The sequence below is a fragment of the Emys orbicularis genome, chromosome 9 (genome assembly GCF_028017835.1).
Source record: "Emys orbicularis isolate rEmyOrb1 chromosome 9, rEmyOrb1.hap1, whole genome shotgun sequence".
NCBI lineage: Eukaryota > Metazoa > Chordata > Testudines > Emydidae > Emys > Emys orbicularis.
In genome coordinates this window covers 56,919,791-56,942,945 of record NC_088691.1, presented here as the reverse complement: position 1 = coordinate 56,942,945, position 23,155 = coordinate 56,919,791, and the positions used below count along the sequence as shown (strand labels likewise).

General features: G+C 41.3%; 1 protein-coding gene across 1 annotated transcript in view; it reads left to right on the top strand.

Moving 5' to 3' along the window:
- The window catches only part of STAG1 (STAG1 cohesin complex component), a 393,382-nt gene that overhangs the window by 328,093 nt on the left and 42,134 nt on the right, over positions 1 to 23,155 (top strand). Inside the window, exons 26-27 of the mRNA XM_065411120.1 lie at positions 3,425 to 3,564; positions 18,791 to 18,892. Of these exons, the coding sequence (XP_065267192.1) occupies positions 3,425 to 3,564; positions 18,791 to 18,892 (242 nt within the window). The remainder of the gene's footprint in view (positions 1 to 3,424; positions 3,565 to 18,790; positions 18,893 to 23,155) is intronic.

The window sequence follows — 23,155 nt, the reverse complement described above, 5'->3', positions numbered from 1 at the left end:
CGCCATTTAATGTTTCGCAGGCATCACAACAGAGGTGAATTTTAAGAAAGGATTTAAAGATGAAGCTGTCCTTCTTTCCTGTCTATCTATGTTCCTTTCTTCCTGTGGAAGGAACAAAGCATTTCCTTTAACTGTGAAAGAGGACAGATCAGATAGTATTGCTTTTCAGCATCCAGGTGTCATGTTCTAGTTAACAACTGTTGTTTGAACAGTGCTTTGAAGATGTAAAGTGCTATATTATAGCTAAATATTATTTACTTGTTCTACTCCTAATACCAATTTTGCTCTTCCCAACAGCTGTGCTATGTAGTATTCACTTTCAGAAAAACTTCATTAAAGTGTAGCTGATACTTCTGCCTCACAACCGTATCTCTGCTCTCTGTATCTCTTTTCAGATATGAAGATATCTGATCTATGTATGAAACATAAGGAGAGAGTGATCTCCTACCATAGTAAAGGAGCAGATTGTTGTGCAAAAATATCAGGAGACAGATCCTGAATTTGACAATCCTACATCTGCTGATGAAAATGTGAGGGTGACTTCTGCATCCTCTCCATCTGAAAATTCTGTTGCTTTTCATGAGTTAATGGAAGGAATGGCAACTACTCGCAAATTACCAACCACCTCAATAGCGGAGAATTCATACCCAGTCTTTGACATCCTTGGTCTTTGCTCTTCTGATAAGAGTTTCACTGCCTGTGTTAGATGGTTTTCTACAACCTGCAAAATTTAATCTGGTCAAGTACAGATTCTGTTCAGGTGATGTCTAAAAAGGCAGACAAATTATACCACATGCTCCAAGACAATTTCTCATATTTCCCCACACATCCAGCCATGAAGTCTTTGGTTGTAGAGGTGGCTGTACAAAGATCTAAAAATGGACAGGTGCATTCTATTTCTTCAAATAAGTCTGGATTTACTGGGGAGAAAAGTCTCTCTTCCTCTATTTTAGGTTCAAGGGTAATAAATTACCAAGCTATAGTGACACACTACCAATATCATCTTTGGGAAAAAATGTCAGTGTTCACCAAATCTCTCCAAGATAAACAGAGAAAACTCACATATGCCATCATTATGGAGGGACAGTAAGTTGTGAAACCTGCCCCAAGAGCATTGTTTGATTCTTCAGGTTCTGCAGTTAGAATTGTAACTTCTGCAATTTCCATTGGAAGGTATGTTTGGCTTAGATCTTCAGGCTTTCTCTGAAACCAACTCCAAGGTAGATGATCTCCCCTTTAGGGAAAAGGATTGTTCAGTTCCAGAACAGATGAGTTTCTGGAAAAATGAAGGAGCAGGTACAGCACTAGACTCTTGGGCATTTATCAGCAGTCCAGGAAGAGACCTGGAATATCAGTTTTCAGGTACCAACACAACAGAATTAATCATCTTCCTCTTCCTCATACATACCCAAAGGAGACAATATTATCATCAACAATATCATCCTCAACAGTCTTCTAAGCAAAAGAGATGGAGCTTTAAACCACAAACCAAACCACAAACAGGAGGTGAACCAATTATCTTCACAATCTACTGTGCCAGGCCTTAGGTCCCAAGTTTGACATAATGCCTGAGAGTTGTGATCCAATTTTAATCTAGTCTCATTCCATTCGGAGACCATCTGCATCTAACTTCTAAACATCTATTACCACAGACAAGTAATTTTAGAAATTATTCACAAGTATCCAATAGAATTCAAAATTATTCCTCCTCTCAATCCCCTCCTCCAATCCCTATCCAGGGATCCCTCTCAGAAGAACCTGTTGAGATCAGAGGTTCTGCCCTTCTTGCCCTTCTCAAGTACTCCAGCTGAGGCCTCACTAGTGCCAACGAATGTGGGACAGTTACCTCCCATGACTTACATACCACACTCCTGTTAATACACCCCAGAATGATATTAGTCTTTTTTGTAACTACATCACATTGTTGACTCGTATTCAATTTGTGATCCACTAGAAACCCCAGATCCTTTTCAGCAGTACTTCCACATAGCCAGTTATTCTCCATTTTGTAATTGTGCATTTAATTTTTTCTTCCGATATGTAGTACTTTGCACTTGTCTTTATTGAATTTCACCTTGTTGAATTCAGACCAATTCTCCAATTTGTCAAGGTTGTTTTGAATTCTAATCCTGGCCTCCAAAGTGCTTACAACCCCTCCCAGCATGGTGCCATCTGAAATTTTATAAGGATACTCTCCATTCCATTATCCAAGTCATTAATAAAAATATTGAATAGTACTGGACCCAGGACTGACTCCTGCGGGTCCCACTAGATACATCTTACCAGTTTCACAGTGAATTATTGATAACTACTCTTTGAATATGGTCCTTCAGCCAGTCATGCACCCACCTTATAATAATTTCATCTAGACCACATTTCCCTAGTTTGCTTATGAGTATGTCATGTGGGACTGAGTCAAAAGCCTTACTAAAATCAAGATATCTCACATCTAATCCTTTAAGGTCACCATTTTTTATACTTACCTGTGGACTTTTGTCACCTGCCCCCTTTGAACCTAGGTTAAACCCCTCCTTGCTAGGTTGGCAAGCTTAGGCAGCAGTACTGCCTCCACAAAGCAACTCTGACCCTTCAAGCCTTCTCTTCTTCAGGGCGCAACTGCAACTTGAGCTGGAGGCAGAGGGAATTAGGGGAACATTGGTGGGGTCCTATTCATACCCTTGGCCCAGAGCAACCAGGGCTTGAGGGACATGCACATGACCCTGCCCATCACTACTGTTTGAAAAGGTTCTGTGCCCAAGTAGCTGGTTCAGTAGAGGCAATATAGTTAGAGAACAGGTGTTACAAAAGGTAAATGCCCCCTTTTATATACCAATTGTGTTTTTTTCATCTGGCTGAATTCACTCTACAGTGAAGTGATCACTGTTCTCAATATTTGCATCTAACGTACTTTTTTACCAAATTGGTGGAATCTCATTTATTATGTCATGGTCTGTTATTTTCACATATTTGATTATTATATCTTGTTATTTTCATTCACAGACGGTGTGCTTATGTTGCATTTTATGTTAATGTTTCTCACAATCAAGTGACATTTCTCTTCTATTATTTGTTCCTATTTTGGAGTGCCAGGAATGTCAAATCAAAGCATCTCCTAGAGATTTTGTTGCAAAAATAATTCTGCAATGCGATTGTTATTTCTGATTTTTCATATGTGAAATGCACAGGGTCAATACAACCAGATTAAAGAAGCATCTGCGAATTGTTCACTTGCCAAGATTGTTAACAAAAAAACAGCTTGAGCTTCACTCTTTTTGGTTTTAGTTTCTCCTGAAAGTAAGCTAGATATATTTTTGGCGAGTTTAATTTTACAAAACCTGTTGATTTTATTAAACAAAAAGAATAGGGTTTTGTGTTCCCTTAGAAAACAGCAGATGTTAATAAATATTTTCTTTACTGTATTTAGAGGGAGATGAAGAAGATGAAGCTAACAAAATAGAGGCTTTACATAAAAGAAGGAACCTTCTGGCAGCCTTTAGCAAACTTATTATCTATGATATTGTAGACATGCATGCAGCAGCAGATATCTTCAAACACTATATGAAGGTATGATTCTATATTTTTATCTTCTCCACCTCCTAAATGAGCACAGAAATTGTAGCTGGAAAAGTCTTAAAATATTAGGCCATTCTGTTCCTCTCTCTGCCAGTGCTGTTTTCTTTCCTGTTGCATATTCTTGAGTGCTGTCTCCAGTCTGATTTTAATTGATTACTGAGATGCAAAAAGCTCTGTGATCAGGTTGCAGCAAATATATTTTTGAAATCATAGAGCCAGGTGGTTAACTTCAGCTTGTTTTTCTGCTTAATTTTCCCTAAGTGCTTCCTAATATTATATATTGTATGGACTTTTATGATAGCCTGGCTATTATGGTAGCAGAGCAATTGAGGAGCAGGAGTAGTAAATTAAAAAAATAATCCTTAAAACTAGAGAGACGAAATATGCAAATGAAGCAGTGCATATTTATGAAATAGGCCAGTTGAATCATTTCACTTTCTTCATAAGATCTCCAGATTTCGGGACCTTTAGTCATAATAAGTAAGTAGCAACTTATAAGAGTAGCCAGAATCCAGCTTAGAGTTCTTTAAAGATTCAGACCTGGTCTACACTAGGAAACTAGGTCTGTAAAACGTTGTCGCTCAGGGATATGAAGAATCCACACTCCTGTGCGACGCTATTAAACCAGCCTAACCCGTGATGTAGACAGCATTAGGTTGATGGGAGAATTCTCGGGGGTTTTTTGCTTGTCACTTTTGGTGGACACTATGAAAGAACTGCAACTTTAGGAGGGAGGGTGGATACTCTGACTCTTTGCTGGATGAATAACTCTGGCTTTGTAGGTGAAGATAGGCAGCTCCTTTTATTGCTGTTTAAGTTGTGTGTTTTTAAATATTTCCCAAAGTACCTAAAGCAGTGGATATGTACTGTTTATATGCTTGCTCCCAACCTAATTAACAGTCCTAGTTTACAGTCACAGGTAGGAAACATTTGTGGGTTTTCTGTGTAATACTGTCCTCTTATTTCTAGGTTTCATAGAGCCGCTCTGCTTAAAACACAGCAAACAAAAAATCCTTCAGAGACCTGTACCTCTTCCATAAAACCTTAAACTTGTTCTAAACCCGCTTTGCTCTCCCCCCCCCCCCCGCCCCGCTGCCCTTGAGCTCTAGCTACCACAGCTTTAGAGATCCTGAATAAAATTTTCAAAAATAAGAGGCTAAAGTACCTTAAAGTCAGTGGGGCTTCTCATTTCGGTATTTTTGAAAATTCCTCTTGCAGACACTTATATATGGACTTAGGATAAAATTTTCAAAAGTGTTTGTGACTTTCCATAAATTCATAGATTCTAAAGCCAGAAGGAGCCATTGTGATCATCTAGTCCAGGGCTGAGCAAACTTTCTGGCCCGAGGGCCACATCTGGGTATGGAAATTGTATGGCGGGCCATGAATGCTCACGATCCCGCTCCCCGGCTGGAGCGCCGGAGCGGGGCAAGCCCCGGACCCCACTCCCCAGCAAGAGCTAGAGGGCCAGATTAAAACGTCTGGAGGGCTGGATGCAGCCACCGGGCTGTATTTTGCCCACCCTTGATTTAGTCAGACCTCCTATAAAACACAGACAATAAAACTTCCCCAGTATAATTCCTAGAGGAAATCTTTTAGAAAAATATCCAAGATTGATTTAAAAATTTGTCAGTGGTGGAGAATTCACCATGACCCTTGATAAATTGTTCCAAAAGTTAATTGCTTTCACTGTTAAAAATGTATGCTATATTTCCAGTTGAATGTGTCTAGCTTCAACTTCCGGCCATTGGACTGTGTTATACCTTTCTCTTCTAGACTGAAAAGCCATTATTATTTATTCCCTATTTGGGTACATACAGACTGTAATCAAGTCACCCCTTATCCTTCTCTTTGTTAACCTAAACAGAATGGAAATATTTATTGAATACTTTCGCCTTTTTGGTATTATTATTGATAATTCTACCATTTCCATCTAGTAATGCACCAACACTATTGTCAGGATTCTTTTTGTTCCTAGTATACCTAAAAAAAGTTCTTAATGTCAGTAACTCTGCTGGCCATAAGTTTCTCTTTGTGTCCCTTTGCTTCCCTTATTGATTTTCTACCGTTTCTAGCTTCTGAATTATACTCATTACTATCAATTTTCCATTTCTTCCATTTGTTATGATTTTGGGGGGGTTTTACAGCTTCCTTCACTTCTCCTGTAGATCAGATTGATATTTTTAACTAATATGGCATTCCGACTTTGTGGGCATCTAGTAAAGTGTTCTAAAACAATTCCCAATTGTGATTCACATTTTTCTGATTAAATTCTTCCTCCCAACTGATTTGGCTCATAATTGTTTTCAGCTTTGTGAAATTGGCCCTGTTAACACACCAAGTGTGTGTGTGTGTGTGTGTGTGTGTGTGTTTTTATACTGGCAGCACGAGACCTTCAGAGTGTGTCAATCAGATTGAAGTCCCCCATAATGATGCAGCTTTTTTCTCTACACATTATAGATAGGTGCATAAGGAGCCAGTTATCCTGTTCCCTAGCGTGATTTGGTGTTCTGTAGCGGACACTAACTGGTACCCCATCTTGTGCTTTATGTTAGAACATCGATCGATAAGTATGCAAGATAATTTTCTTCTGAATTATCAGTGACTTGGAAACAGGAAATGCCATTTTTGACAGAGTGCTACTTCCCCTCCCCTTTTGCTCACTCAGTCTTTCCTAAATAAAACATAACCAGTGATTTTAACATTCCAATCATGCAAGTCTTTCTATCAGATTTCTGTAATATTGACTAGGTTGAACTTATGCTAATAAATGAGCAATTCCAATTCCTCTTGTTTGTTACCTGGCAATTAAAGAATTACCCTCCCCTTTTATTATTAGTTTACCACACGTGTGACTACTTTAGCCAGCCTGTCCCTGAGGAGACTCGGTCCCCTTCTACTGAGGTGGAGGCCATCTAAACGATTTCTCCCCACAGAAAATGGACCATTGCTCCACAAAACCAAAACCCTCCACCACTTACCTGCCCAGTGGTTCTCTTCAGTCATGGGACAGGAGGGATCTCAGAGAAGATTACTTGGACATTATTCTTCTTCAGCACACGTCCAAAATCCCTGAAGTCATCAACTATCTGTGAGATATCCCACAAGGCAGTCTTATTAGTGCTGATAAGAACCATCACCAGTGGATCCTCACTTGTCAACTTCAGAAGTCTATTTAATCGCAGAGTGACATCTCATGTCTTGGCTATGAGAAGACAGCACACTGTCCTGCTGTCTGCTTGTCCTTTGCCAAATATTCTTTCGATTCTTCAGTAGTGAATCCCCAGCAAAGATTGTGCGTCTTCCCTGGACAGTTGGAGAACTCTGTTGTGTGCAACTTTGCTTTTTTTACAGGTTGGGCCAACCTACCATCTACAAGTGTACCCAACTGGTATGCTTTGTACCAAATGGCTCAGGAGAGGTAACTTCCACGGTTTTCATATTGAGGACCTAGTATCAATTGGAATCTTCTTGCTGTGTAGAATTCCTCATAAGAACATAAGAACATAAGAAAGGCCATACTGGGTCAGACCAAAGGTCCATCTAGCCCACTATCTGTCTACCGACAATGGCCAATGCCAGGTGCCCCAGAGGGAGTGAACCTAACAGGCAATGATCAAGTGATCTCTCTCCTGCCATCCATCTCCATCCTCTGACGAACAGAGGCTAGAGACACCATTCTTACCCATCCTGGCTAATAGCCATTTATGGACTTAGCCACCATGAATTTATCCAGTCCCCTTTTAAACATTGTTATAGTCCTAGCCTTCACAACCTCCTCAGGTAAGGAGTTCCACAAGTTGACTGTGCGCTGCGTGAAGAACTACTTCCTTTTATTTGTTTTAAACCTGCTGCCTATTAATTTCATTTGGTGACCCCTAGTTCTTGTATTATGGGAATAAGTAAATAACTTTTCCTTATCCACTTTCTCAACATCACTCATGATTTTATATACCTCTATCATGTCCCCCCTTAGTCTTCTCTTTGCCAAACTGAAGAGTCCTAGCCTCTTTAATCTTTCCTCATATGGGACCCTCTCTAAACCCTTAATCATTTTAGTTGCTCTTTTCTGAACCTTTTCTAGTGCTAGAATATCTTTTTTGAGGTGAGGAGACCACATCTGTACACAGTATTCGAGATGTGAGCGTACCATGGATTTATATAAGGGCAATAATATATTCTCAGTCTTATTCTCTATCCCCTTTTTAATGATTCCTAACATCCTGTTTGCTTTTTTGACCGCCTCTGCACACTGCGTGGACATCTTTAGAGAACTATCCACGATGACGCCAAGATCTTTTTCCTGCCTCGTTGTAGCTAAATTAGCCCCCATCATGTTGTATGTATAGTTGGGGTTATTTTTTCCAATGTGCATTACTTTACATTTATCCACATTAAATTTCATTTGCCATTTTGCTGCCCAATCACTTAGTTTTGTGAGATCTTTTTGAAGTTCTTCACAATCTGCTTTGGTCTTAACTATCTTGAGTAGTTTAGTATCATCTGCAAACTTTGCCACCTCACTGTTTACCCCTTTCTCCAGATCATTTATGAATAAATTGAATAGGACTGACCCTTGGGGAACACCACTAGTTACCCCTCTCCATTCTGAGAATTTACCATTAATTCCTACCCTTTGTTCCCTGTCCTTTAACCAGTTCTCAATTCATGAAAGGACCTTCCCTTTTATCCCTTGACAACTTAATTTACGTAAGAGCCTTTGGTGAGGGACCTTGTCAAAGGCTTTCTGGAAATCTAAGTACACTATGTCCACCGGATCCCCCTTGTCCACATGTTTGTTGACCCCTTCAAAGAACTCTAATAGATTAGTAAGACACGATTTCCCTTTACAGAAACCATGTTGACTATTGCTCAAGAGTTTATGTTTTTCTATGTGTCTGACAATTTTGTTCTTTACTATTGTTTCAACTAATTTGCCCGGTACCGACATTAGACTTACCGGTCTGTAATTGCCGGGATCACCCCTAGAGCCCTTTTTAAATATTGGCGTTACATTAGCTAACTTCCAGTCATTGGGTACCGAAGCCGATTTAAAGGACAGGTTACAAACCTTAGTTAATAGTTCCGCAACTTCACATTTGAGTTCTTTCAGAACTCTTGGGTGAATGCCATCTGGTCCCGGTGACTTGTTAATGTTGAGTTTATCAATTAATTCCAAAACCTCCTCTAGTGATACTTCAATCTGTGACAGTTCCTCAGATTTGTCACCTACAAAAGCCAGCTCAGGTTTGGGAATCTCCCTAACATCCTCAGCCGTGAAGACTGAAGCAAAGAATCCATTTAGTTTCTCCGCAATGACTTTATCATCTTTAAGCGCTCCTTTTGTATTTTCATCGTCAAGGGGCCCCACTGGTTGTTTAGCAGGCTTCCTGCTTCTGATGTACTTAAAAAACATTTTGTTATTACCTTTGGAGTTTTTGGCTAGCCGTTCTTCAAACACCTCTTTGGCTTTTCTTATTACACTCTTGCACTTAAGTTGGCAGTGTTTGTGCTCCTTTCTATTTGCCGCACTAGGATTTGACTTCCACTTTTTAAAGGAAGTCTTTTTATCTCTCACTGCTTCTTTTACATGGTTGTTAAGCCACGGTGGCTCTTTTTTAGTTCTTTTACTGTTTTTCTTAATTTGGGGTATACATTGAAGTTGAGCCTCTATTATGGTGTCTTTAAAAAGGGCCCACGCAACTTGCAGGGATTTCACTTTAGTCACTGTACCTTTTAACTTTTGTCTAACTAACCCCCTTATTTTTGTATAGTTCCCCCTTTTGAAATTAAAGGCCACAGTGTTGGGCAGTTGAGGTGTTCTTCCCACCACAGGGATGTTGAATGCTATTGTATTATGGTCATTATTTCCAAGCGGTCCCGCTATAGTTACCTCTTGGACCAGCTCCTGCGCTCCACTCAGGATTAAATCTAGAGTCGCCTCTCCCCTTGTGGGTTCCCGTACCAGCTGCTCCATGAAGCAGTCATTTAAAGTATCGAGAAATTTTATCTCTGCATTTCGTCCTGAAGTGAAATGTTCCCAGTCAATATGGGGATAATTGAAATCCCCCACTATTATTGGGTTCTTAATTTTGATAGCCTCTCTAATTTCATCATCACTATTACTGTCCTGGTCAGGTGGTCGATAATAGATCCCTAATGTTATATTTTTACTAGAGCATGAAATTTCTATCCATAGAGACTCTATGGAACCTGTGGATTCGCTTAAGATTTTTACTTCATTTGAATCTACACTTTCTTTAACATATAGTGCCACTCCTCCCCCTGCACGGCCTGTTCTGTCCTTCCGATATATTTTGTACCCCGGAATGGTTGTGTCCCATTGATTGCTCTCAGTCCACCAGGTTTCTGTGATGCCTATTATATCTATATCCTCCTTTATCACAAGGCACTCTAGTTCACCCATCTTATTATTTAGACTTCTGGCATTTGTGTACAAGCACTTTAAAAACTTGTCCCTGTTTATTAGCCTGCCTTTTTCTGATGTGCCAGATTCTTTTTTATGTGACTGTTTATCATCTGATCCGGCCCTTACATTATACTTTTCAGTCCTCTGCTCCTGACTATAACCTGGAGATTCTCTATCATCAGACTCTCCCCTAAGAGAAGTCTGTGTCCGATCCACACGCTCCTCTGCAGCAGTCGGCTTTCCCCCATCTCCTAGTTTAAAAACTGCTCTACAACCTTTTTAATGTTTAGTGCCAGCAGTCTGGTTCCACTTTGGTTTAGGTGGAGCCCATCTCTCCTGTATAGGCTCTTCCCATCCCAGAAGTTTCCCCAATTCCTAATGAACGTGAACCCCTCCTCTCTACACCATCGTCTCATCCACGCATTGAGACTCTGAAGCTCTGCCTGCCTACCTGGCCCTGCGCGTGGAACTGGGAGCATTTCTGAAAATGCCACCATAGAGGTCCTGGATTTCAGTCTCTTCCCTAGCAGCCTAAATTTGGCTTCCAGGACATCTCTCCTACCCTTCCCTATGTCATTGGTACCTACATGTACCACGACCACCGGCTCCTCCCCAGCACTACACATAAGTCTATCTAGATGCCTTGAGAGATCCGCAACCTTCGCACCAGGCAGGCAAGTCACCATACGGTTCTCCCGGTCATCACAGACCCAGCTATCTACATTTCTAATAATCGAATCTCCCATTACTAACACCTGCCTTTTCCTAGAAACTGGAGTTCCCTCCCCCGGAGAGGCAACCTCAGTGCGAGAGGCAACCCCAGAACCATCTGGAAGGAGGGTCCCAACTACAGGAAAGTTTCCCTCTGCTCCCATTGACTGCTCTACTTCCCTGGGCCCTTCTTCCTCCTTAACAGCACAGGTGCTGTCTAAGCGGAGGTGGGACAATTCTACAGTGTCCCGGAAAGCCTCATCAACATACCTCTCTGCCTCTCTCAGCTCCTCCAGTTCCGCCACCCTGGCCTCCAAAGTCCGTACATGGTCTCTGAGGGCCAGGAGCTCCTTGCACCGACTGCACACATACGCCACCCGCCCACAGGGCAGGTAATCATACATGCAACAGTTGGTGCAATAAACTGGATAGCCCCCACTCTGCTGCTGGGCTTCTGCCTGCATTGTATCCGAGTTAGTGAAAGGGTGGTTTACAGAAGGGAGTTTTGGAATGTGGTTTGGTTTATAGGTTTTAGGGGGGGGCCACGGGGATGGGGTTACGGCTGGCAAGGGACTCCCACTCCCTTCCCACTCCCCTTCTAAACTCCCTTGTGAAACTCCCTGTTAGCAGCCCCTGGTCGCTTGTGCGCGGCTTTATAAAGCCCTGGCCTGAGTGAATGCCCCGCCCACTGATTAAGGCTCAGCCTATTACCAGAGGCTTCGAGCTTTCAAACCTGCCTCCAACTGCCAGCCAGAGCACACGGTCCCTCAAACAACCAAACAAACAAACACAAGCTCAGCACACAGCAAGTAACCCCCAAACACAAACAAACACACACTACAGACAGTCACTTACCCCACAGATGCTGTATTAGCTCCTCCTTCACCTGGAGAACTCCCTTGCGAAACTCCCTGTTAGCAGCCCCTGTTCGCAAAAAAAGGATGAAATCATAAGCAGCTCGGTTGGGCTTGGATTTGTTGGAAGAAGGTGGAGCAAAAGGCAGACTACAAATCCCACAGTGCTTTGGGCTCTTCACTCAAGTGGAGGCTTGGCCACTTATCCTCCTGGTCCTCTTATCTCTGGTGGCCACAACGTACCTATCCTCATCTGTCTCCAACTTTGAAGAATGCTGCCATGACCTCTTGCTTCTGGTTACGAACTGCGAGGGGTCCTCTCTGATTTCCTCTCTTTCTAACTCTTTACTGACCAGCTCCCTTCTTCCTTGAACGTAGGGTACTGATGTCTCTCAAACCTGGCTGTCTAGGAACTTCTCAGCATCTCTGATTCTCAGTAGCGTCTCTACTTGCCTCTTCAATCCAAGAATCTTTTCCTCCAGCACAGCCACCGGCTTGCACTTTTTGCTCAGGAAGTCCCTTCTGGCTTCAGGCAGGAAAGAAAACATGGCACATCCATTATAGGTCACCACCACTTTTCCATTGCTGACCATCTTGAAATCGTGTGTAGACCTAAACCTGGAATGAAAGCCTCTCACGTTCCCTGTCTATACTCCCTCTGAAACCTTTCTGTTAGCTGCCTCTGTTCATGGCATTTGAGTTTGCCTAACAAGTGACTTTTTATACCAATAGCATAAATCCCATTTCAGAAGCACCTAAGTCATTTTAGGAACCTGCGTCCTACTGAAAGACACTTAGGCACTTTTGAGAATTTTATGCTTTAGAGTCTAACTTGAGGCCCCTATTTTTGAAAAATTTGACCTATGTCTGTGTCAGGCTGTCTGGAGTGGCTCACAAATGTGAGTATGAACCTCAGGGCAGACTGTTACTAACCAGGGCACAAACCCCAAACTGGTTGTGAGTTCTGTACTTAGATTTCTTCAAGTATCAATGTGAACTCCTCAAGCACTATACCTATGGCCCTACCAAATTCATGGTCCATTTTGGCCAATTTCAGGGTCATAGGATGTTAAAAATCATAAATTTAATGATTTCAGATATTTAAATCTGAAATTTCACAGTGTTGTAACTGTAGGAGTCCTGACCCAACTCTGAAGGCATCAGCGCAGAAGGAAGGGTGGCATAGTATGGTATTGCTGCACTGCTACTGGTGGGGTGCCGCCTTGAGAGCTGGGCGCCTGGTCAGCTGCCACCACTCTCCGGCCACACAGCCCTGAAGGCAGCGCAGAAGTAAGGGTGGCAATACCGTGATCTCCTACAATAACCATGCGACCCCCCCCCCCCCCCGATCCTCTTTTGGGTTGGGACCCTCAGTTTGAGAAATGCTGGTCTCCCCCCGTGAAATCCCTATAGTATAGGGTAAAAGTACACAAAAGACCAGATTTCACAGGGGGAGACCAGATTTCATGGTCTGTGACACATTTTTCATGGCAGGGATTTGTATTCCCTTCTCCCAGAGTTCAAGTTGTGATGGGACATGTCTACCTGCACAGCTCTCTTCATGGGCATTGGGCGGGGGGCACAATCAACAACGTCTTTTGGTCACTGATGTTCCACAATGGTGTCTATAGGCCTTCTTTTATTGGGCAGGAAATGACACCTTTTGTGGTAAACTAGTATATCACACTTGGTAATGCTTCTCTCCTGACTGCGGGGGTTTCCAGTTTCAGAGCAAACACTTCTATTTTTACAGAGCAAACACTTAAATATTACCTTATAACATGAGATACAGGTATTATAAGCGAGATTAATGCATTCAGCAACTCGCAAGCATTTCATAAAGTCGAAACGCTAAATGCATTTTTATAAATCTTATTCCTATTTTAACAATACTAACACAGAGATGAGCCAGACTGGTTTCCAGCTAAGCATTTGTCAGTGTTCAGTGAAACCTAAGGGCATTAGCATGAGCTGGCACCTGATCTGGCAGAGTCGTAGTCTGGCCTTAGAGTGGGTGAATCAGCAGCCTTTTCCTGCTCTTGCCCATTTATGTTTTTCATCAGATGTGATGTACTTCAGAAATGTGTCTTCCTCAAGGTTCTCTTCCCTTTCTTATTAACTAGGAATGTATATTCCTAGGTTTTGTCCTAATTCCCAGAATCTTATGCAGACACTGGCATTCCATATATGTAGATAGAGCCCTAAAATTCTATCTAAGAAAGATTGAGACAGTGAAAATTTCAACAGCTTTACTTATGGTGTCTGGGCCCTAAGAAAATTTATCAGCAGTGGCTTGGTTTAGATTAAATATAAAACAAGTTTATTAATAAAAGAAGATGAGGATTTTCATTGAGTTCAAGTCTAAAAGGATATAGTTAGAAATGGTTGAAAGCAAATAAAAGTGAAAAATGCTTTCTGATGGCCAAGACTAAATACAACAAGCCAAACCCTCTGTTCAAGATTGGTAAGGAAACTATCTGCCTTCCAGCAAGATGGCTGTCAACCCTTCTGGTCAGGATCTTCAAAGTGCTTGATTCCTTTGTCTTTGTAGGTGAAAGATAACTTTGTGCCTCTCTTTTATAGTACAGTGAACATTTGAAATGGATTCTTCTGAAGGTTACCGCCCCACCCCTACCCCAAAGTAAAGTTCATTCAAGCTGTGAGGAAGATGACATGGAGTTTCCTGATGAAGGAAGTTTCATGCACGTTTCTTCCCCTGCTGTTGTTTGCTAAAATGCAAATTGATCTGTTTCCTGCAATCTCCTCCCCCCTGACATGATGCCGAGTGGTTCTCTCCTCCTCCTGTTGCCTTGATGGGTCTGTTTACCTTTTATACAAATTGCATTCCCACTGTTTCTTAATGTACCCTGGAAATATCTTCCAGGTGGCAGAACTACATTCCTTTATCTATGATGAGGCAACTTCACCACAGCCTGTCGAACACACTTTAAGAACATAATTCCCAATATGTTTGTAATTTTGAATTTCTCTTCCATGCATACACCAGGCAATAACATTAATGATCAGTATGTTGTCACTTTCTATTGATATCTTACATGACACCTTTTTAGATACAGGTTATGACATTAGTGAGTGGGTACACTGAACTGGTCAGTCCCGTTGAAACTCACTACCACTTACCAGTGAGCCCTCTGCCCTCTTGCATTGGGATGCTGTTAGGGTCACACCTGTCTGACACTCTAGCCAAATGATAAAATTCATTATCTATGGAGATTTGCACAGTGCCCACATGGTGCTCTGCATATCTTCTCAAAGCATTACAGATATGGTTTGTTTGCCTCCTTGGACACAGTTTTTGGCAAGTGTGTCCTAAAGGAGATTGTTCATATAAATAGTTCTTTAAAAGATGCTACAATACAAGCTAGGGAAGTGATTCTCCTGCTCATGTACACATACTCGTACTAGCTCTCATCAAGCTGGCATGAGTATAAATAACAGTGTAGCCATGGTTGTGCTGGTAGTGACAGTGGAGGCATGACTGAGCCACACCAAGTGCAAACCCAGCTGGGTATGAGGTCAACATGAGGGATACCTAGTGACTTCTAGATGGTTCAGTAATGCCTGCAGTTTCCAACTACCGGATCTTCCATTCTCCTGCTCTGTGGACATGTGGCGTGGTGATTGTTTCATAGGCCTGGCATGACCTGTATTGATCTCATGCTTGTCTGAACTATGTAATAGAATATATAGAATATTCTGTGGACAAAATATTCTAATCTAACACTAATTGCCAGTAAGTCACCTTTTGACTTTGTGTTAATTGGGCTCTTGCACAGTGACGAATCTCTAATACACCTGTCACAATCCTAGGCTCTCTGCTCTTGACTGGAAATCCACCTTCTTTCCCGTATCAGACCCTAATTAGATCAAACCAACATGGAACATCTTACTTTCTGTTATCACAACTAGATAATCTCTCTGCAGGTCGAGTAGCTATAAGAAACCACCAGAGAAATGCCACATACAGGACTATAGGGGTTATTAGTCACTTGGAACCCAAACTGAACCAAGTCTTAATAAATAATTTGGAAAAGTTTTATCAGAAGACTGACATTTCTACAGAAAAAGCCTGACTTAACCATCATCCAATATAGTTCAAGAAAGAGGGTTCAGGACTCCATCCACGTAATAAACTAAATTCTATGTTAATTATTACTCATTAAGAGCAAATAACCAAAAAGATAGATCACAATGGAGTACAGTTACATAGTTCGTACATCACACTACAAAACCAATCCAGAAGCAGATTATGGGGGATTTCACCTTTCATTCAGTTACAGGCACTCATTTGTCATTTACAGAAAGAAAAAGAAATTTAGGCAAAAGTTTCTTAACTTAATTTTTAATATATTACTTGAGTAATTATTTAGCGATTACTCTGGAAGTTACATTTTATAGTATAAGAGTTAAAGCATAAAAATGTCTCTTTTTTCCTGCAAATGGGGTTTTTAGGTAAAAATTTTAGAATGTGCAGGTGAAATTTTGACCACATTGATGTAAGTAGGAGTTTTGCTATTGACTGCAGTGGGGGATTTCACCTGAAGTGTCTTAAAATATTCTTAGGTGGACGTTAAGCTGTAAAACCTTAGATGTTATTCCAGTGAGGCTTTTATAATTGAGGTTTGGGGTAATACTCAATTTAGTTGTGGTCCCTAGTACAAAATCAGACTGCAGATGTAGGATGGGCTGCTCCCTTATGTGTGGCTCAGTTTGGTGGTTCTCCCACATACTGGTCTCAAGTACTAGATGCATGGCTTTCTTCCTCTTGGATTCCATCCTTGGACTCTACATGAACTGGTGGGTGTGCAAGGTACAGAGATGCCTTTCTCTGTGTGTGTGTGGTGGGGGGGGGGGGGGGTTCTGCCTCTTGGTAGAATGGTGAATTGTCAGTCCTCAGCTCATGCTGACAAGATCTAGGAAGAACTTTAAACTTCCAGCCTGGTTTTCACCCTGTGTTCTTTTATAGTTGCATACCGGCTAGTCTTACTTCCATTTTACCTGTTACTTTCACACCAACATATGCTGGGGCATCTCCAATTTCCCAACTATAACTTTCAACAAGGCTCCACCAACTACAAGAATCACCTGCCCCATTCATGCTTCAGTTTTCCACAGACCAGACCCAGTTACTTCCTCCTTTTGCCTGGGATGAAGTTGGACAGTAGGCACAGAGATGACCCAATATTATTTAACACTTTACATGAAATATTTCCAGTGCCACAGCCTACATAGTTGGTCACTGTGGTAGTGTAGGTAAACAAGGTAGCCAATAATGGCCCTGTGATGGGGTATATAAACCTTACACTGGGATAGAAGAGGAGTTAAGAAACAGTTTTGGGGCTCAAGTGGCCCTGCCCCACCACACCTGCAAAGCCTGCTCCAGCTGGAGGAGGAGTTTAAAAGAGAGCCAGACAGCAAAGAAAGGGGGAGGATAGCAGGGAAGGATAGCCTTATCCTGAGAGCTCCTGGGTGAGGGTACAAGAGGAGTCCTTGCTGCAGGAAAAGGGGGTCCACAAGTGGCAGTAGCTACCTTAGGCACCAGAAGAGGGAATAGCTTGTCCTTAAGGATTAAGAAATACTTCTCTCTATCCTGTGTTGGATTGTTTGGGAGACTAGTGAAGATGGTATAAATCCCCTTGAGATAAGGTGAATAAAGACACCGTAATCCCTGCAGTAAGTGTGTGAGGTCTTCAGGGGCCCAGAGTTGGTCCAGAAACTCCTTTTTGGGGGATGTTAGATTTTGTTACCCCAGAAAGGCATGGACATCAAGTGTGACCTGGCCAGAGGACTGAGTTACTATCTACCAGAAGGGAAACCAACACTATGTCAGAGCACCCACCACAGCAGAAGCTAAAGACGGGGGACAGTTGTGACCCAGGGACCCGACCACTATGTGATATCACTGGTAAAGCCAGCCCTGTCACAAGCTCGCATTTGTATTGTATGGCCCAGACCCATACTTTGATGCTCCTTTGCACTGGTGTTCAGTGGCTGCTGGTGACTTGCTTGGCCTGTCTTCACAAATACTTTGTGATACCCTGCCTGCACTATGTGCCCTCAGAGGTATTAGTCAGAGTCACCATCTGATAAGGTGTCCTACTTAACCTGGAAGTTCCTCCCACAGCCTTGGTTCCCCTTCTACTGTTGCCTCAAATGTAAACTTCTTGTCACCACCTTAAAACTCTACATGACACTGTCCCTCCTTGCATATCCTCCTTTGTCAAGCATTACATCGATCCCTGTCCATTCCTCTCCAACAGTGTTCCCAGGCTTGTGCGCCTGTTGGTCAGCATCTCAATCACCTCTGTTTCTTCTATTAGTCTGTCCCCTGTGCCTGGTATGACCTTCCAGAGCTCATTTGCATGGTCCCTAGCCTGCCCATATTTAAATCCCTCTTAAAGATCCAGTTCTGCTCTGCTACTCTGAATCAAGGTGACTTTTGTATCAATTGTATATGATTTGTCTATTTTTGTTCATGTTCCTGTTACCCTATTCTACTTGCCTCTTTATAGATTATGAGCTCCTTAGAGCGAGAACCATCTTTCGGAGTGTTTGGAAAGCACTCAGTATGTCCAATGTAAATAAATGATAAATAATAACAGTAATAATGGGAGAAAAGTAGCCCAACCACCCCATCTACAAGGGTTTATTAAAGTTTGTTTATAATAGAGGTATCATGCCATCCGTTAGCTCCTTATTTAAAATATAAAATCATTTCTATTATTTCTGTTGATACTTCATTCTTTGGATACATGTGTAATCAATTTTGGGCTGCCTAATATAGTCCTATTTTACTTTCTAAGAGTGAGATCTCTTAAAACCTAATTTTTAAGGAAAGAACACTGACTGACCTGTAGTACTTTTTCTTTGAATTTGACAATCACCTTCAAACTACCTTCCAAGCAGAGTAGGCAATATTTTTGATTTATATTTTTCATTCCATTTTTAAAGAAAGAATTGACAGTTAAAGCAATTGCTGACCTCATCACTGGGTAGGTGGGTCCCAGCCACTGATGAGTCTGAATTTACGTATCGGGTCATTGCATATCTGTCACATGGATTCAAGAGCAGGGCTTTATTGAAACTACTGCCTTCTCAAAACAGGAATTACAAGTAAACCATTTTTATTATGAAAAGCATGAAAGTTATACTAAATAATAAATTCTGCCTTTAAAAGTTTATTTTTCCCCTTTTCTCACAGTACTACAATGACTATGGCGATATCATTAAGGAAACATTGAGTAAAACAAGGCAAATTGATAAAATCCAATGTGCGAAGACACTGATTCTCAGTTTGCAGCAGGTAAGAATATTAGTTTTTATGCTAGTATAATCTCTCGTTCCAAAAAATCCCTGTGCATGGCTTTGTCTAGTGCCCTGTACTCCCAATCAAAGGCCAGTCTAATACCAAAGGGATCTCTCATTCCTTTCTCTGTCAAAGCTTCGGCATGGAAGAAAAGGAGAGAATAGGGACATTGAAAGCTAGTCTGGGTAGTGGTGGTTCCTGCTGTGTCCACCCATCAACTCCCAAGGAGTCTAAGTGGATAGTGATGGTGTTTTCCTCCTTTCACATAAGGAGCTGGAAGTGCTGCATCATGTTTTCTCTAAATATGGACTTAGGAGCCCAACTTTAGGTTCCTGTTTTTCAAACTTTTGCCTGAGATCCTTAAGTCTCTAACTATTAAAAAGCATGTTTTCCAGTCCTCAGATCATTTGTGTGGCTCTTTTTTAATCCTCACCAGTTGTCCTACATTTGAAGTGTGAGCACCAGAACTGGACACAGTCTCACCACTGCCATACACAGAAATAGTATCACCTCCCCACTCATACTCGTTATTCCCCTGCTTATACATCAAAGGATCACACTACCCCTTGTGCCCACTCATCGCACTGGGAACTCATGTACAATTGGTTATCTACTGTGACTGCTAAGTCCTTTTCAGAAGAACTGCTTCCCGGGATACAGTATCCAACCCTGTAAATTTGTCTGGCATTCTTTATTCTTGAATTTGGCTATATTAAAATGTGTGTTATTTGAATGCATCCAGTATACCAAACAGTCTATATAAATGACCTGTCCTCATCATTAGTTACCAATTATCAATCTTTGTGTTGTCTTCAAATTTTATCAATAGCAGTTTTATATTTTCTTCTAGATCACTGATAAAAATTTGAATAACATTGACTTGAGAACCAGTCTGTGCAGGAGCCCACTAGAAACACTCCCCTTATTGATGATCCCCTGAACACTTTCCTTCGATGTATTAACAGGGAATATCAAGTATTAGGGAGGTTAAATTCCCTGTGTATATATCATAGAATCATAGATTATTAGGGTTGGAAGGGACCTCAGGAGATCATCTAGTCCAACCCCCTGCTCAAAGCAGGATCAATCCCCAACTAAATCCCCAAATGGCCCCCTCAAGGATTGAACTCACAACCCTGGGTTTAGCAGGCCAACGCTCAAACCACTGAGCTATCCCTCCCCCTGAGCTATATGTCAGAAGTGAGACTACTACTTGAATTGGTGGTGTTGGTGGTCAAAAAGGATGCCCAAAATTTGGAGAAGGTACTGAAAAGAGCTGCAAGAATGATTTGAGGTCTGGAAATGTTTTCCTTACAGTGAGAGACTTAAAGTAATCAATCAATTTGACTTATCAAGCAAAAAGTTACAAGGTTAACTTGATCGCAGCCTATAAGTACCTACATAAGAAGAAGGCATCTGATATTTGTGGGCACTTTAATCTATCAAACAAAGACATAACAAGATCCAGTAACTAGAATTTGAAGCTAGACAGATTCAAATTGGAAATAATACACAGTTCTTTAACAGTCAGGGAAATTAACCACTAGAACAATTGACCAAGGACTGTGGTGGGTTCTCAATCAGTTAAATCTTTAAATCAAGAGTGGATGTGTCTTTCTAAAAGATCCGCTCTAGTTCAACCACAAGTTATTGGGTTTGATGCAAGAATTGCTGGGCAAAATACTTTGGCCTGTGTTATGCCGGAGTTCAGACTAGATCATCAGAATGGTCCCTCCTGGCCTTAAACTCTATGTAACCTAATATAGGTTCTTTTACATCCCATGTGAAGTCATGCCAGCCTCTTCTTGCTTTTAGTATTACTTATTTATTTTTCAGATTGACTATTGGATTCTTCAGCTTTCTACATTCTTGAGTTAATTTGGGGCTTCCTTTCCTTTCACCAATGATAACAAAAGGTCCAGTTCAACCTCACTGAAGCCAGTGGGTGTTTTTCCATTAACTTGAATGGAAGTTGGAGGGGACTATGGATTCCCCCCCCTCCCCCATCCATATCTGCTTTTTGGAAATTTGACATTTCTCTCATGCTACCCTCCAAGAATCTACTTTTTAGTATGTTGAGTTCAAGGAGTTTATGGCCACTGATTCCAACCTTCCTTGCTATCCTCATATTCTCAAGCAAGTCCTCCCTTGTTGATTAAAAAGTAGGTTGAGAATGACTTCTCCTCTGGTTGGATTATCTATGATATGTTCATGAAGATGTAAATGTATTCTATGTAATGTTTTAACGTGATAATCCATGTTTAGCTATGTGGAGATTGCTTCATCTTAGTTAGTTAAAGTCCTACTGATTACAGTATCCTTTGGTTTAAAACTCCTCATTGATTGGGTCCTGTGTAGTGATTTTACTTTGTTGCTTATTTATCATATCCTTAGTCATGTTTTGGGGCTGGTTTTTTTATTACCAAGTTGCAGATTGCTGGGTTTTTTTTAATTATTTGACAAATATTGAATGAAATATCTAGGAAATAGTTCCTATATTGAGGTAATCTCATCTAGGTATCTAAGGTAACTAGCAAGTTTTTAAGGGTGCCCAAGGTATATGGATTGTATCTATCAATATTAACATTACAGATGTGAAAAAAATCCAACTACATTTCATTCATGTGCCCTTAGTCATATTTTCCATTGTTGAGATCGTGTGTATTTCTAATACTACCCTCTTGCATATGTGGAACTCATGTACTTAAGAATCTTCTCTCATTATAGAAGTCATTCCAGTGCTCCTGAAACCCACAAATGCCCTCTCTGGATTGTTGGCTTACCATACAGTTTGTTTCCAGTATCCATCCTAGCCTTAGCACTTCTTTAGTCTCTTAAATTCACCACTGTGCAGAAGGTCTGTTTTGGGAAGAGGTTCTTTCTCCACCTATTTCAAAGGCAAAAGTGAGGCTGGGGCTGGCCATCTGCACAGCAGTGAATTTCACTCTCTGAGACTATCATCATGTGTCACTGATCCAAGATTGGTAATAGCTGAACTACGTAAGAATGGATGTACTGAATCAGACTAATGGTCCATTTAGCCCTGTATCCTGTCTTCCGACAGTGGCCGGTGCCATATGCTTTAGAGGAAATGAACAGAACAGGGCAATTAGTGAGTGATCCATCCCCTGTCATCCAGTCCCAGCTTCTGACAGTCAGAGGTTTAGGAACACCCAGAGCATGGGGTTGCATCCATAACTATCTTGGATAATAGCCATTGATGAACCTATCTTCCATGAACTTATCTAACTCTTTTCTGAACCCAGTTATTCTTTGGCTTCATAACATCTCCTGGCAGTGATTTCCAGAGGTTGACTGTGTGTTGTATGAAGATATACTTCCTCATGTTTTTTTTAAACCTGCTGCCTATTAATTTCATTGGGTGACCCCTGGTTTTTGTGTTATGTGAGGGAGTAAATAGCTCTTCTCTTCACTTTTTCCACACCATTTATGATTTTATAGACCTCTATCATATCCCCCCTTAGTCATCTCTTTTCTAAGCTGAACAGCTCCAGTCTTTTTAGTCTCTCCTTATATCTAAGTTGCTCCATACCTCTGATCATTTTTGTTGCCCTTCTCTTTACCTTTTCCAAGTCTAATGAACCATTTTCTGAGATGGGGTGATCAGAACTGCATGCAGTATTCAACATGTGGGCATACCATGGATTTATATAGTGGCATTAAATTTAATATCCTTTTCCTAATGGTTTCTGACATTGTTAGCTTTTTTGACTGCTGCTGTACATTAAGCAGATATTTACAGAGAGCTATCCACAATGACTCAAGATATCTGTCTTGAGTGGTAACAGCTAATTTGGAATCAGAATAAATAGAAATCATCAGTTTTCTCCAGAATAACCTCTGCTCTTCTCATCATATCTCTTACCAGAACCTTGCATGCAATATACTTTCTTTTTGCTTTTATGTGGATTACAAATGGCCTTGGCCGTATCCTTCACTAGCAAGTCACCAAAAAATATTATTCATCTCTATTTCAACATCTCCCTTTTATCAACTGTGTTCTGCCACTTCTCAGTTTTATCTTCATCTAAATTGACTGGGGGAGGGAGGGTGTGACAGAATTATAGGGTTTGCCTGTTGTCAATCTCTGTTAACAGATGTTGGAACCCTCCAGGGAAATACCAATTCATTCCTGATGACTCCTAGCAGATGTGTCCATTAACTCCACCCTGAATATAAAGGAGGTGGAAGTAGCTCGTTGGAGCAGAGGGGTCTAGTGTTTGGGACAGAGGGGTCCTA